The 10,108-nt window shown below is 49.9% G+C and overlaps 4 protein-coding genes across 4 annotated transcripts in view; 3 read left to right on the forward strand and 1 right to left on the reverse strand.

Moving 5' to 3' along the window:
- The window catches only part of VTN49DRAFT_5822 (uncharacterized protein), a gene marked incomplete at both ends in the record, with an annotated part of 3,721 nt that extends 3,402 nt beyond the window's left edge, over nt 1–319 (forward strand). The window contains one exon of the mRNA XM_069413922.1: nt 98–319. Coding sequence (XP_069266046.1) covers nt 98–319 — 222 coding nt within the window. The remainder of the gene's footprint in view (nt 1–97) is intronic.
- Nucleotides 320–1,194: 875 nt separating this feature from the next.
- On the reverse strand, nt 1,195–2,732 carry VTN49DRAFT_5823 (uncharacterized protein; the record flags this gene model as incomplete). The annotated part of the gene is made up of 3 exons (XM_069413923.1): nt 1,195–2,098; nt 2,154–2,533; nt 2,601–2,732. The coding sequence occupies 3 exons, from the start codon at nt 2,730–2,732 to the stop codon at nt 1,195–1,197; spliced, it is 1,416 nt and encodes a 471-aa protein (XP_069266047.1).
- A 2,544-nt stretch (nt 2,733–5,276) lies between these two features.
- Nucleotides 5,277–7,687, forward strand: VTN49DRAFT_5824 (uncharacterized protein; the record flags this gene model as incomplete). The annotated part of the gene is made up of 3 exons (XM_069413924.1): nt 5,277–5,854; nt 5,927–6,576; nt 7,584–7,687. 3 exons carry the CDS (start codon nt 5,277–5,279, stop codon nt 7,685–7,687), a joined length of 1,332 nt encoding a protein of 443 aa, XP_069266048.1.
- Nucleotides 7,688–8,257: 570 nt separating this feature from the next.
- Nucleotides 8,258–10,084, forward strand: VTN49DRAFT_5825 (uncharacterized protein; the record flags this gene model as incomplete). Its single annotated transcript, XM_069413925.1, has 3 exons — nt 8,258–8,378; nt 8,433–8,606; nt 8,661–10,084. The coding sequence occupies 3 exons, from the start codon at nt 8,258–8,260 to the stop codon at nt 10,082–10,084; spliced, it is 1,719 nt and encodes a 572-aa protein (XP_069266049.1).
- Nucleotides 10,085–10,108: the final 24 nt, after the last annotated feature.

The following is a 10,108-nucleotide window of genomic DNA, read 5'->3' on the forward strand; positions in this document are numbered from 1 at the left end:
AACTACTAGTTAAGTTTTTTTTTTTTTTTTTTTTTTTTTTTTTTTTTTTTTTTTTTTTTTTTTCCTTGCCCGGAGAATCAATCTAACGAGGAACTAGTTGATCCCCGAAAACATGACCCTGGCGACAATCCGCGCTTACATCTGGCGTTCCTCCGGCGACATGGTGCTGTACTACAAGGCAAACGGCAAGAAAGAGATTCGTCCGCGTCCGGACGAGTTGGAAACTCCTACTGCCAGCGTCTCGCCTGGAGCTGCGGCCACCTCTACGAACGGCGGTGCTGCAACCGGGTCAGTGGGGGAGACATCTGCTGGCCAGTAATCACTTCTTTTCTTTCTGTCATGAGCACAACATTGTTGCTGTGTTCTTTGTATATACTATGATCTGCTCATGCACATACCGAGACACATGTACACTTATGGCAACGATGAAGGTTTATGATGTCCGAGTCATCAATGCACGTGATCCTGAACTGTGACCGAGGCTGTCAAGAAGTTGGGCTGTAGGAAGGCCCAAAAGTGCTCTCCTCTCAGGCGCAGTAGTCTTATTTCATAATTGAGCAGCGAATTGTTCAAATTTGGAGCGAAGGGTGTCCATCTCTTACTGACCAGTCGCCAAAGACTATTAGGGTTCACCCGTTCCACGCACCCCCTCAGCCGCCGCGAAGCGGAGGCCAGCCAACTACATAGGTACCTACCTTAGAAAACAGTACAATAGATGTTTGGTGTGGAGCCTAGGATGGATATTGCGGGAACGCATACGAGTAAGTACTACCCTGAATACGAGACTCATCCGAACCGAACCCCAATTTGGACTCCGAGATCAGAACTTGTGCCTGCATCCTATTACGGACTTGTGATAATGTGAGTGTGCCGAAACCCGAGTGAAAAAGGATAGCGTTTAAGGTTACTAACGCCGGTGAATCAACTGACAAGGGAAGTTATTTGTCAGCTTGCAAGTTCTACAAGTGACGACAGATTTGGAAGCCCGCTGGCAGATTAGAGTCAACCCTCGACACACGAAAATACTCTTCGCCGTCACCGTCGAGTCTATGCGGTAAAAAACCGATTATTCAATTGAACTACGGAGTAGTCGTAATTTCGACATTTCCTCCCAGACTCCATTTCGAGCGCATTTAGGAACAAAATCCATGTATGGTTAAGCCTACCATAATATAGTGTAGGGGCTCATCTCTTCTATCCACTCTCTTCCATGGGAACGAATGGCCCTGCATCCGGAAGATCCGGCACAAAATCGGGATTGAAGAACCAAAGCTGCACGCCGTCCACACTGGGCACGGCAACAACCTCGCGGTCACCACTGAAGAAGTTGAACGGATATTCACATAAGGAATCCGGGTCTTCCAGCGGACGGGGCCGTGTCGGTTGGACACACAATACATCACGAGCGGTGGCTTCTCGATAGTCAAACTGATACGAGTACAGTTCCGAGGTTTCCGTGCTGGCGTCGCCGACTTCAACAAACATCGCCGGCGTGAACCATCGGTAGTTGATGTCTGGAGTAAGAGAGGTGGAAAGATCATAGGTACTGTCCAGGGGGATAGGCCCACTGTAGTCGATCCATCTGGCACTTAGCCGATCGATGGCATAGTCGTACGTGAGGTGCAACATAACATCGGGATTGGTCTGGAAATGCACCAGGGTTATAGTCTTTTGGCCATATTCGCAACACCACCCGTAGACCGGATGCCGACCAGTCGTATTTTCTTCGTCTAGGGGACGATCCCCCAGCGGAAGGTTGAATTGCTTCTGGTGAACCTTCTTCGCGTCTGTCAATGTCCACGTGGTCTGCGTCACGATCGCGGAACCTGTCTGCCAGGAGATCTCGAAAGTTATCAGGATATCCTTGCCCGCGTCCACATGACACAAATGCAGATTAAGAAAGCTGTCAAAAACGATGGATTCGTTTGACTGCAAATCCCAAATTTGGAGAGGCCGGTAGACATGAGGGTACGGCCTATAGTCGGGCTGGGGAACGATGATCGCCTTGTCCTTTGCGACAGTAATATGAACGGGATCCGACCATAATACGGTCTCCCACAACTTCTGTGATGTGTGGACATCCCACACTGCTATGTCACTACCACCACGAGTGTTAGACAACAAGATGAACCACAGGCGCTGTCTTCTCTTACTCTCTTCCTTCCACAATCATGAACAGATAGCGTCCAGAAACCCAGATACGCTTTATGTATTTTTCGCTAGAAAAGGTTGATCTCTTTCCAGTCTCAAGATCTAGCATCACGACTTCATTGCATCCAGGATCCCGGTCCCGAATGACATAAAATAATCGTCGGGAATGGCACAGAATGCTCAGGTCCCTCGCTTTGTACAACGGAAGGAAAACCTTCTTGACCGGACTAGCAAGCTGCAAGCCACCTAGCCATCGAATATAAGACATTACGTTGGCACTCTGAATCTTCGCGCTCTCTATGCCCAGAGCCGCAAGCGTTCTGGGCAAAACGCTGTTCAAGATCGTATCTGACAGAAGTATTGATCGCCATTGCTTCGAGACCTAGGACGCCCTGTTAGTTAGGACTGTACATCTTGTTTTGATCGAAAACGATTCGGTAATGCCGCACCATCTGACATTGAACAATGTCGATCTCATTCAGATACTTTACCACTCGAATCACGAGCTCCGATGGCAAAGAGCCGATTATATCATATTTGGTCCGGCATTCTGCAATGGCATTTTCACAATGGTCCTCCATTACTCCTTCTCGAGTCACTTCACACGTACGTACGGGTCCTAGCCGTGGTCAGTAATAGTATCTTGAGAGTTGTCACAGACCAAGTCCGGCCGATGCATGTATTTCTCCTCTTTTCAAAGACGCGCGTTGAGGCAACTGACTGTATATGCACCTCTAAATCCAATTAACAAGTGGAAAGACGAAAGTGAGTTACAGGCTGCCGTACTTACGTTTTCGCTTGAATTTATACGAGACGTATTAATCCGTGACTCCACACACTAGTAAACCCCAACTTGGACCTCGGAAATCAGAATCTGTGCCTGGTGCCTGCACCCTTTATTTCCGGCTAGTGATAATGTGAATGATCCGAAATCCGAGTGATAAGGGTAGTATTTAAGGCGACCAAAGCTGGTGGAATCAATGGCGAGAAGTTACCTAATTCCCCCAGCTTTTGAGTTCCACGGAAGTGACTACAGGGTCGAAAGTCCGCTGACAGATTAGAGAGTCAACTCAAGAAACTACTCTTCCTCCTCATCATCGAGTCTCCTCAGAGGAACTAGATTTTTCATTCAATTGATAGTTTGTAGCTTGGACAGTTCCTTCTGGTCGCGCTCGGGACATAAAGCTCAATTGGGTACAAGACTCGCATATGATTAAGTTAGTACCATGTAGTTAACTTCTTCCGGCTAGATATGGGTCCATTCCGTTGCTCTCTTCCGTGCCAAACAGCGGCACTGCATCCAGAAGGGAATGAAATTGGGGTTGAAGAATCAGAGATGAACTCCATCATTTCCCGCCACGCAGTAGACCTCATCATTCTGAGTCCCGACAGCATTTCGAAGGAAATGTACAGTAAGGACCACGAGTGAAATCCATGGGGCGTCGGGGAATTGGCACCCAGAAAGATGCCAGCGTTACTTCCCGACTGGAGAGTTGGCATGGTTGCGATATTGTGGTGCCCGTGGCAGTGTTGTGACCATAGTCCCCTTGCAATGCTTCGCCCAACGGTAATGATACCCGGAGCAACAGAGCGAAAACGCCTGGGATATTCGTTCACGGGGATGAGCTCGATGAAACCAATACATCGAAGATTTAGCCGATTGATGGCATAGTCATAAGTGAGGTGCATCGTGGTATAGATGTCGGAGTACTTTTGGACAGGGAACAGCTCCATTATGGTCTTATGGCCGTAGGTGCGCATTCGGTCGCCAGTAGATTGAGGTATCCCCGACTCGTCAACTCGACGACCACTTAACGAGAGACGGAACTGTTTGCGATGAAGCAGTTCTCCAGCCAACGACCACTTGCTTTGTGCACCTCTGGCTCGTATTCCTCCCATTTTGTCTCATGTCAGCACATTCTTGTCCGCATCTATATGAAATAAACACAGGCGATTGTTCGAGAAGGAGCCAATCTTATTGACTTGATTTGTTGATTTGAGCTCGGATTCTAGACGCAGAGCGGGTGAGTTCGCTTCATGCCCCTGGGAATAAGGATCCCCCGTCCCTTGAGACGGTGATATGGATAGGAGTATGGAGAAATCTTTGCTCCGGCAACTTTTGCGATGTGTATTTCTCTCACGCTTTTGTGACTCCGCAAGCACTAATATTAGACGATGCCAACAACTACGTGATCTTGTTACCCGCTGTACGGAGTACTCTACCGTAAATAAATAGCGATAGAAAAGCTTGATTAACCGTATAGTGCTCGATTGATCCAGGCCGATGTCTTCCTACTCTCAAGATCCAACATTGCAACTTCATTGTCACGGTCTCGCATTGTATAAAATAGTCGGCATGGATGGTAAATGGTCTCCTCGGCCCTTATCGATGATCCTCCCCAGGGGAAAAACACTTTCTTGACTGGGCAAGCAAATCGGAGCCCAAGTAACCACCGGATATAAGTAATCCATCGCGTTGGCGCCGTGAGTACTCGCCAGAGCTGAACGGAACAATCAAAAATAAGAGAAATGACCGCGAAATCGCTCCGGTTATTCATTCTAAATTCCAGTGAACCATTTTACGGGTTCCAAACTTTGAGATTTTGTAATCGTTTATAATTTGCCGCTTGTGTATGGCGAGTATGGTGGCCTTGAAGTTGTGTTGACTTGGTCGCAACGCGACTGCAGGAACCTGGTTATAACGAAATGGTCTACAGCGCGAAACACACTCCCCCTCTTGGTCCGGATGAATACGCTAATCCTCAGAGGGTAAATTTAAATACAGAAATCATGTGGCATATCACGTGTTGATAAGTTTAATTCGATGCACGTGACGTACAAATCGCACTCCGAAAAACGTCTATAATTTCGACGAAACGGGCTTTCAGTTGGGACAAGGGAAAGCTCAGCTTGTCGTAACTGCAAACCCGGAACGAGCTCAATAAGGCGTCGCAGTCGATAGGACGAACGAGTCCCTAACTGGCATCGAATGTGTCTCTGCCGATGGAACTGTCATTCCACCTTATTTTATCTTTAAAGGTGAATATCATTTGGAAAGGTGGTATCTGGAAGTTCCCGAATCGGCATACGATTATAGGATTGTGGAGAGTGAAAGATCGCAACCGATGCCCGGCTGGCCACCGGGCACTGACGAGGGAAGAGGGAGCCTGCCGTCCATTCTTGATACTTTTGCAATGGTCCTGACTGAAAAAAAGAGGGATGCCCCTCTGGACGGCACTTCTTATGGGGTTCTTGTTCCTGTCACTGATGACCCCCGCTCCATGAAGGAAGCGCTGAGCGCTCCTGATGCAAGGCACTGGATCAAGGCAATCCACGAAGAGTGGACAAGACTTCAGGAAATGAAAACCTTCACCATTGAGAAAGATACCTCTCGTCAGCGGCCGATCATTCCTTGCAAATGGGTGTTCCGCAAAAAGATTCAAGTTGATGGTACTGTGCGCTATAAAGCGCGGCTGGTCATCTGTGGCAATTTCCAGACGGAAGACACCTATTCTGAGACTTTTGCTCCAACTGCTTCACTCATTACCTTTTGTTTCTTGATTGCTCTTGCTGCTTTCTTTCATTGGTCTCTTCGTCATGTTGATGTCATGACTGCCTTTCTCTACGGCGACCTGGATGAGGAGGTGTACATGCGCCCTCCTCCAGGCTGTGATGTTTTTGACTTTCTCTCCGGTGTTCGCAAGTGCGCTTTGAGATGACGCAGGTCCCTCTATGGCCATAGGCAAGCTCCATGCATCTGGTGGCGTGTGATCAGTACCAAGCTTCTCGAGTTCGGTTTTCTCTGCTGCGAGGCGGATCTCAATCTTTTCGTTCTTCGCCGAGACGGTCAAGCTGTTTTCCTCCTCCTTTATGTCGATGACATTTTCTCCTTGCTGGCCCGATTGCTCATCGACGACGTCGTCCGATACCTCGCGAAGAACTTCACAATCCGCGATCCTGGCTTCCCTATGCAATTTTTCAACAATCAACTGAAGAAATCCCAAGGATTGGCCTCAATCAAGAAGGCGGATTTCCTCAACCTCTTCTACACTGCCTGGAAGACGTCAGTTACGGCCGAAAACATACGGTCAGGATTTGTAGCGTGCGGTCTGAATCCCTTCAATCCTGACCGCGTTATCGAGAGATTTCGGGCCCGTAGCGAGTCGCTGTCCTCGTCTAATGATTCATCCGACTTCGATCCCGATGACTGGAGGGGAATGAGGGAGCTCCTGTATCAAGTTGTGAAAGACACAGGAGACAAAAGGGTCAAAAAGCTTGTTCGTGGAATCCACAACATGTCGGTGGAAGTTTCGACACTTAGGCTGGAAAATCGCGGCCTGATGGAGAGCCTAGAGCAGCAAAGGTGGCAAAAGCAGCGAGGCAAACAGCTGGACTTTGGAGGTTCGGATGCAGAAGGAAGCCACGGTCAATTCAATAGTCCGAGCAATAGCCCAGAATAAGGAGAAGGGAAGGGAGCAGGAGGAAAAGGAGACAGTGTCTTGACAAGTTAGCACACGCAGCGGTCAAGCAGACGTGTGAGTGCGCCCTTGGAGCACGGGTAAGGACTTTACTCCGTACATGAACTTGGCCTTTGCGGGCCAGGAACAGTGTACAACCTCCCTGTCTCTCTTTTCACTGATTCCTTGTTATACACTCCATGCCCTCTTGGCTACCGAACTGGCCAAGTACAGGACTGGTGCGGCCAAACAGACACGTCGCTGCATGCTCTCCAGGCGACGTTTAGGAGCACGTATGAATCTCCGCCGGAACTACAGTAAAAGGCTCGGGATACGTATCACTAAACAGCTACAATTGTAGACCTCGCAGCAACTGAGAAGATGTAACCTGAGTAAACTGGAGAAACCACGGAGGCATGGAAATCGGGAGGGCTCGGTGCTCTGTGCGAGAGGATATTCGCTTTGTGGGCCACATGATACCACGTGACCTTAATTTGTAGACACCTTCACATGACGCGGAATGCCCTAAGCTCAAAACCGAACGCAGAAAGTTGTGGAAACAAGCCAGCTAGACGAGTCGACTGGCAGAATGCAGGAAGCAACTCCTCAGGGTAGTTTAGATAAGACGCAACCTTCCAGTAAAGCAAGATCAGGCCTCTTGGGTGCTGATATCATGCGGGGATTAGGGAAACAAAGCTTCACGCGAGGATCAGGCCCTTCATACCATATATCCCAGGGAGAAAGGTCTTGGGTCAAGAATTCATGGGAGGCTCCATCTTGATGGTTCTGTTCATGCCAACTATGGAGCGCTTTTCATGGGCTCCTGAGAATACATGAGCCTCGGAACCTGAACTCACCAGTTACCATTGTGCAGCGGGCTGTTTAAACAGTCACTCATATTTGTGACACATAGTCCATCAAATCTTGTTAGAGAAGCAATATGCTTTCGATGCAGGCAGGCACGGTCTCTGATAGAATCCGCGGCGACAGCCAGAGCTGTGGAAGCGGAGCTGCTTCATGGACGGCTCATGCCAAACTACGAGGAGTACTCGTACTTGCGCGAAATGCGCGAGTGTTGACATAAAGCCAAATGGGGAGATGAGGACCCTTCTGTGCCTTTCTTTTCCGGAATACATTTCACCGCGATACGGTTCGACTCCGGAAGCAACAATAACGGGTTTATCTTCCAAAACAACATCGGATACTCCGCACAACTGTGAGATAACCCAAAGTTACGAGCCTCGTAACATGTGTAATACCGCGTAATACCTAAACGGTGTAGAGATACGCGTACCGAATTATCTCATGTAACGAAATAAATATCAGAATATCTACAAAGAAATGGTAAACTGACGCCTGTCCTTCTCAAATATCGTACTATAACTTCAACTTGAGAGTGAAGATTTCGAATTTGATTCCAATTTGAAACCAAAGTTTGTTTTGCATCAAGCTTTGGGAGCAGAACCGGCCAATCAGCATGAGTTGCTGGTTCCGATCTGCAGGTGCCAAAGTCACGTGCTTCCAGAGATCAACTTCATGCCATTTGAGTTGGAGCGAAGAGCTTCGGCGTCATAACTGGAGTTTATGGAGTAGATGCCATTGAACCGACTTTCGACAAGTAGCCACGTCTGACTGTACTATATGTATTCATGGCTCATTTCGTCAGGGATGGGCTCCGTGGCCCGATCACGGTGACTCAGTTCCTGCAAAACTTCCAACAAGCATGGCGGAGCAACCCTCGTTTCGAGAGGCAGATGCCTCGACGGCTTGGTAACTCCCAAATCTTGAATAGCGTGGCTAGATCACATGAACTGACATTATCAGGAATCGCTGTTAGCGGCGGCGCGGACTCTATGGCCCTGACTGTGCTCTGCAAGCAGCTTGAAAAAAGCAAGCTGCTGCATGACATGTATATTAAAGGCTTCATTGTTGACCACAAGGCCCGTGAGGAGAGTTCTCGCGAGGCTGAGAGAGTAGCCGGGTGGTTGAAGCAGCTAGGTATCAACCTTGCTTGCTTTCTGGATGCACTAATGTGCTGACGGTGGTACATAGATGTGGAGTCAGAAATCCTACCCTTGGAATGGTCGGAGGATGTTCATTCCGTAACAGCGTTTGAAACTTTGGCCCGACGCCTGCGCTTTCAGGCATTGGGTCGGGCATGCCGGCGTAACAGGATTGAGGCTCTGCTGACTGGCCACCACCGGGATGACAACGTCGAGACCACGATCTGGCGGCTCGCTTGTGGCGCTCCCGTCTCTGGACTGGCTGGTATCCCTGCCATGGCGCGCATGCCCGAGTGCCATGGGATGTTTGGAGTGTCAGAGGTTGCCACTCCACGCCGTCCAGGCTCTGCACGCGAGTCCAGGTCGAAATCATCGACTCCATCGCTGGCACACACTGGCCTGGTTATCTGCCGGCCGCTGCTGGAGTTCCCCAAGGCCGATCTCGAGCAGCTTTGCCGTGACAATGATATCCCCTTCGTCTCCGACCCAACGAACTTCGATCCCACCTTAACCCCGCGTAACGCCGTCCGCGCCATGAGGCGTTCTGGCCGCCTGCCGCGCGCCCTTGAGGAACCGTCCATCACCTCACTCATTTCCTCCAGTCAGTCCCGCCTGCGTGCTGTCACAAACGAGTCCAACACACTACTCAGCAAATGCAGAGTCCTCGAGTTCTCCCCCGCTGTAGGCTCCCTCACCGTCGAATTCCCTCCTGCTTCCTCCTACTCCTCCCTCCACAGCGACATCCTTGCTCTCACCCTCCGCCGCATCACGGAGGTCGTCGCCCCACAGCCAGAAAACCACTTCCCCGCGCAGGCCTACCTCTTCGCCGCTACAAATCACGTCTTCCCCCGGGAAAACAACTTACCCTCTTCCTCGGGCAAAGGTCGCCCGCCATTCACCGCCGGAGATGTCATGTTCCGCCCCATTGAAGACAACCCCAATGCATGGAATCTCAGCCGCCAGCCCTACCGCCGTCACCGCCAACCGGAGATCAATCTCTCCGAACCAGAGCCGGATTCATGGGGGTGGAAGCTATGGGATAACCGCTTCTGGATGCGTGCGCGCCTGCGGTCCCGTTTTGGTCCTGGTTCTGCTCCTGACTTGGATGATTATGAGTTGATTGTCCGCCCGTTGCAGCCGGAGGATTTAAAACCCATTGCGACTCAGACGAGGGAGAATAGGGCGGGGTTTATTGCGGCGGAGTTGAAGAGGACGCTGGCGCGTGAGGCACCGGGGTTGATTCGGTTTACGTTGCCCCTGTTGGTGATGCGGCGGCGGCGGCGGACGGATGAGGTGGATAATGTGGGCGGGGAGGATACTTATCTCGCCTTGCCCACGCTGGGTTTTAATCTCTATGTTCCGCGTAGGTCTCCATACCAGGTTGACTATGAGTGGATGTACAAGGCGGTTGATCACTCTGTTTTGCGAATGATGGGGTTGGATTCGTACACGGAAGAACACAAACGCTTGTAATACTAAAAAAAAAACACAAACCTA

Source organism: Thermomyces lanuginosus (genome assembly GCF_041956635.1).
Source record: "Thermomyces lanuginosus strain ATCC 200065 unplaced genomic scaffold VTN49scaffold_36, whole genome shotgun sequence".
NCBI lineage: Eukaryota > Fungi > Ascomycota > Eurotiomycetes > Eurotiales > Trichocomaceae > Thermomyces > Thermomyces lanuginosus.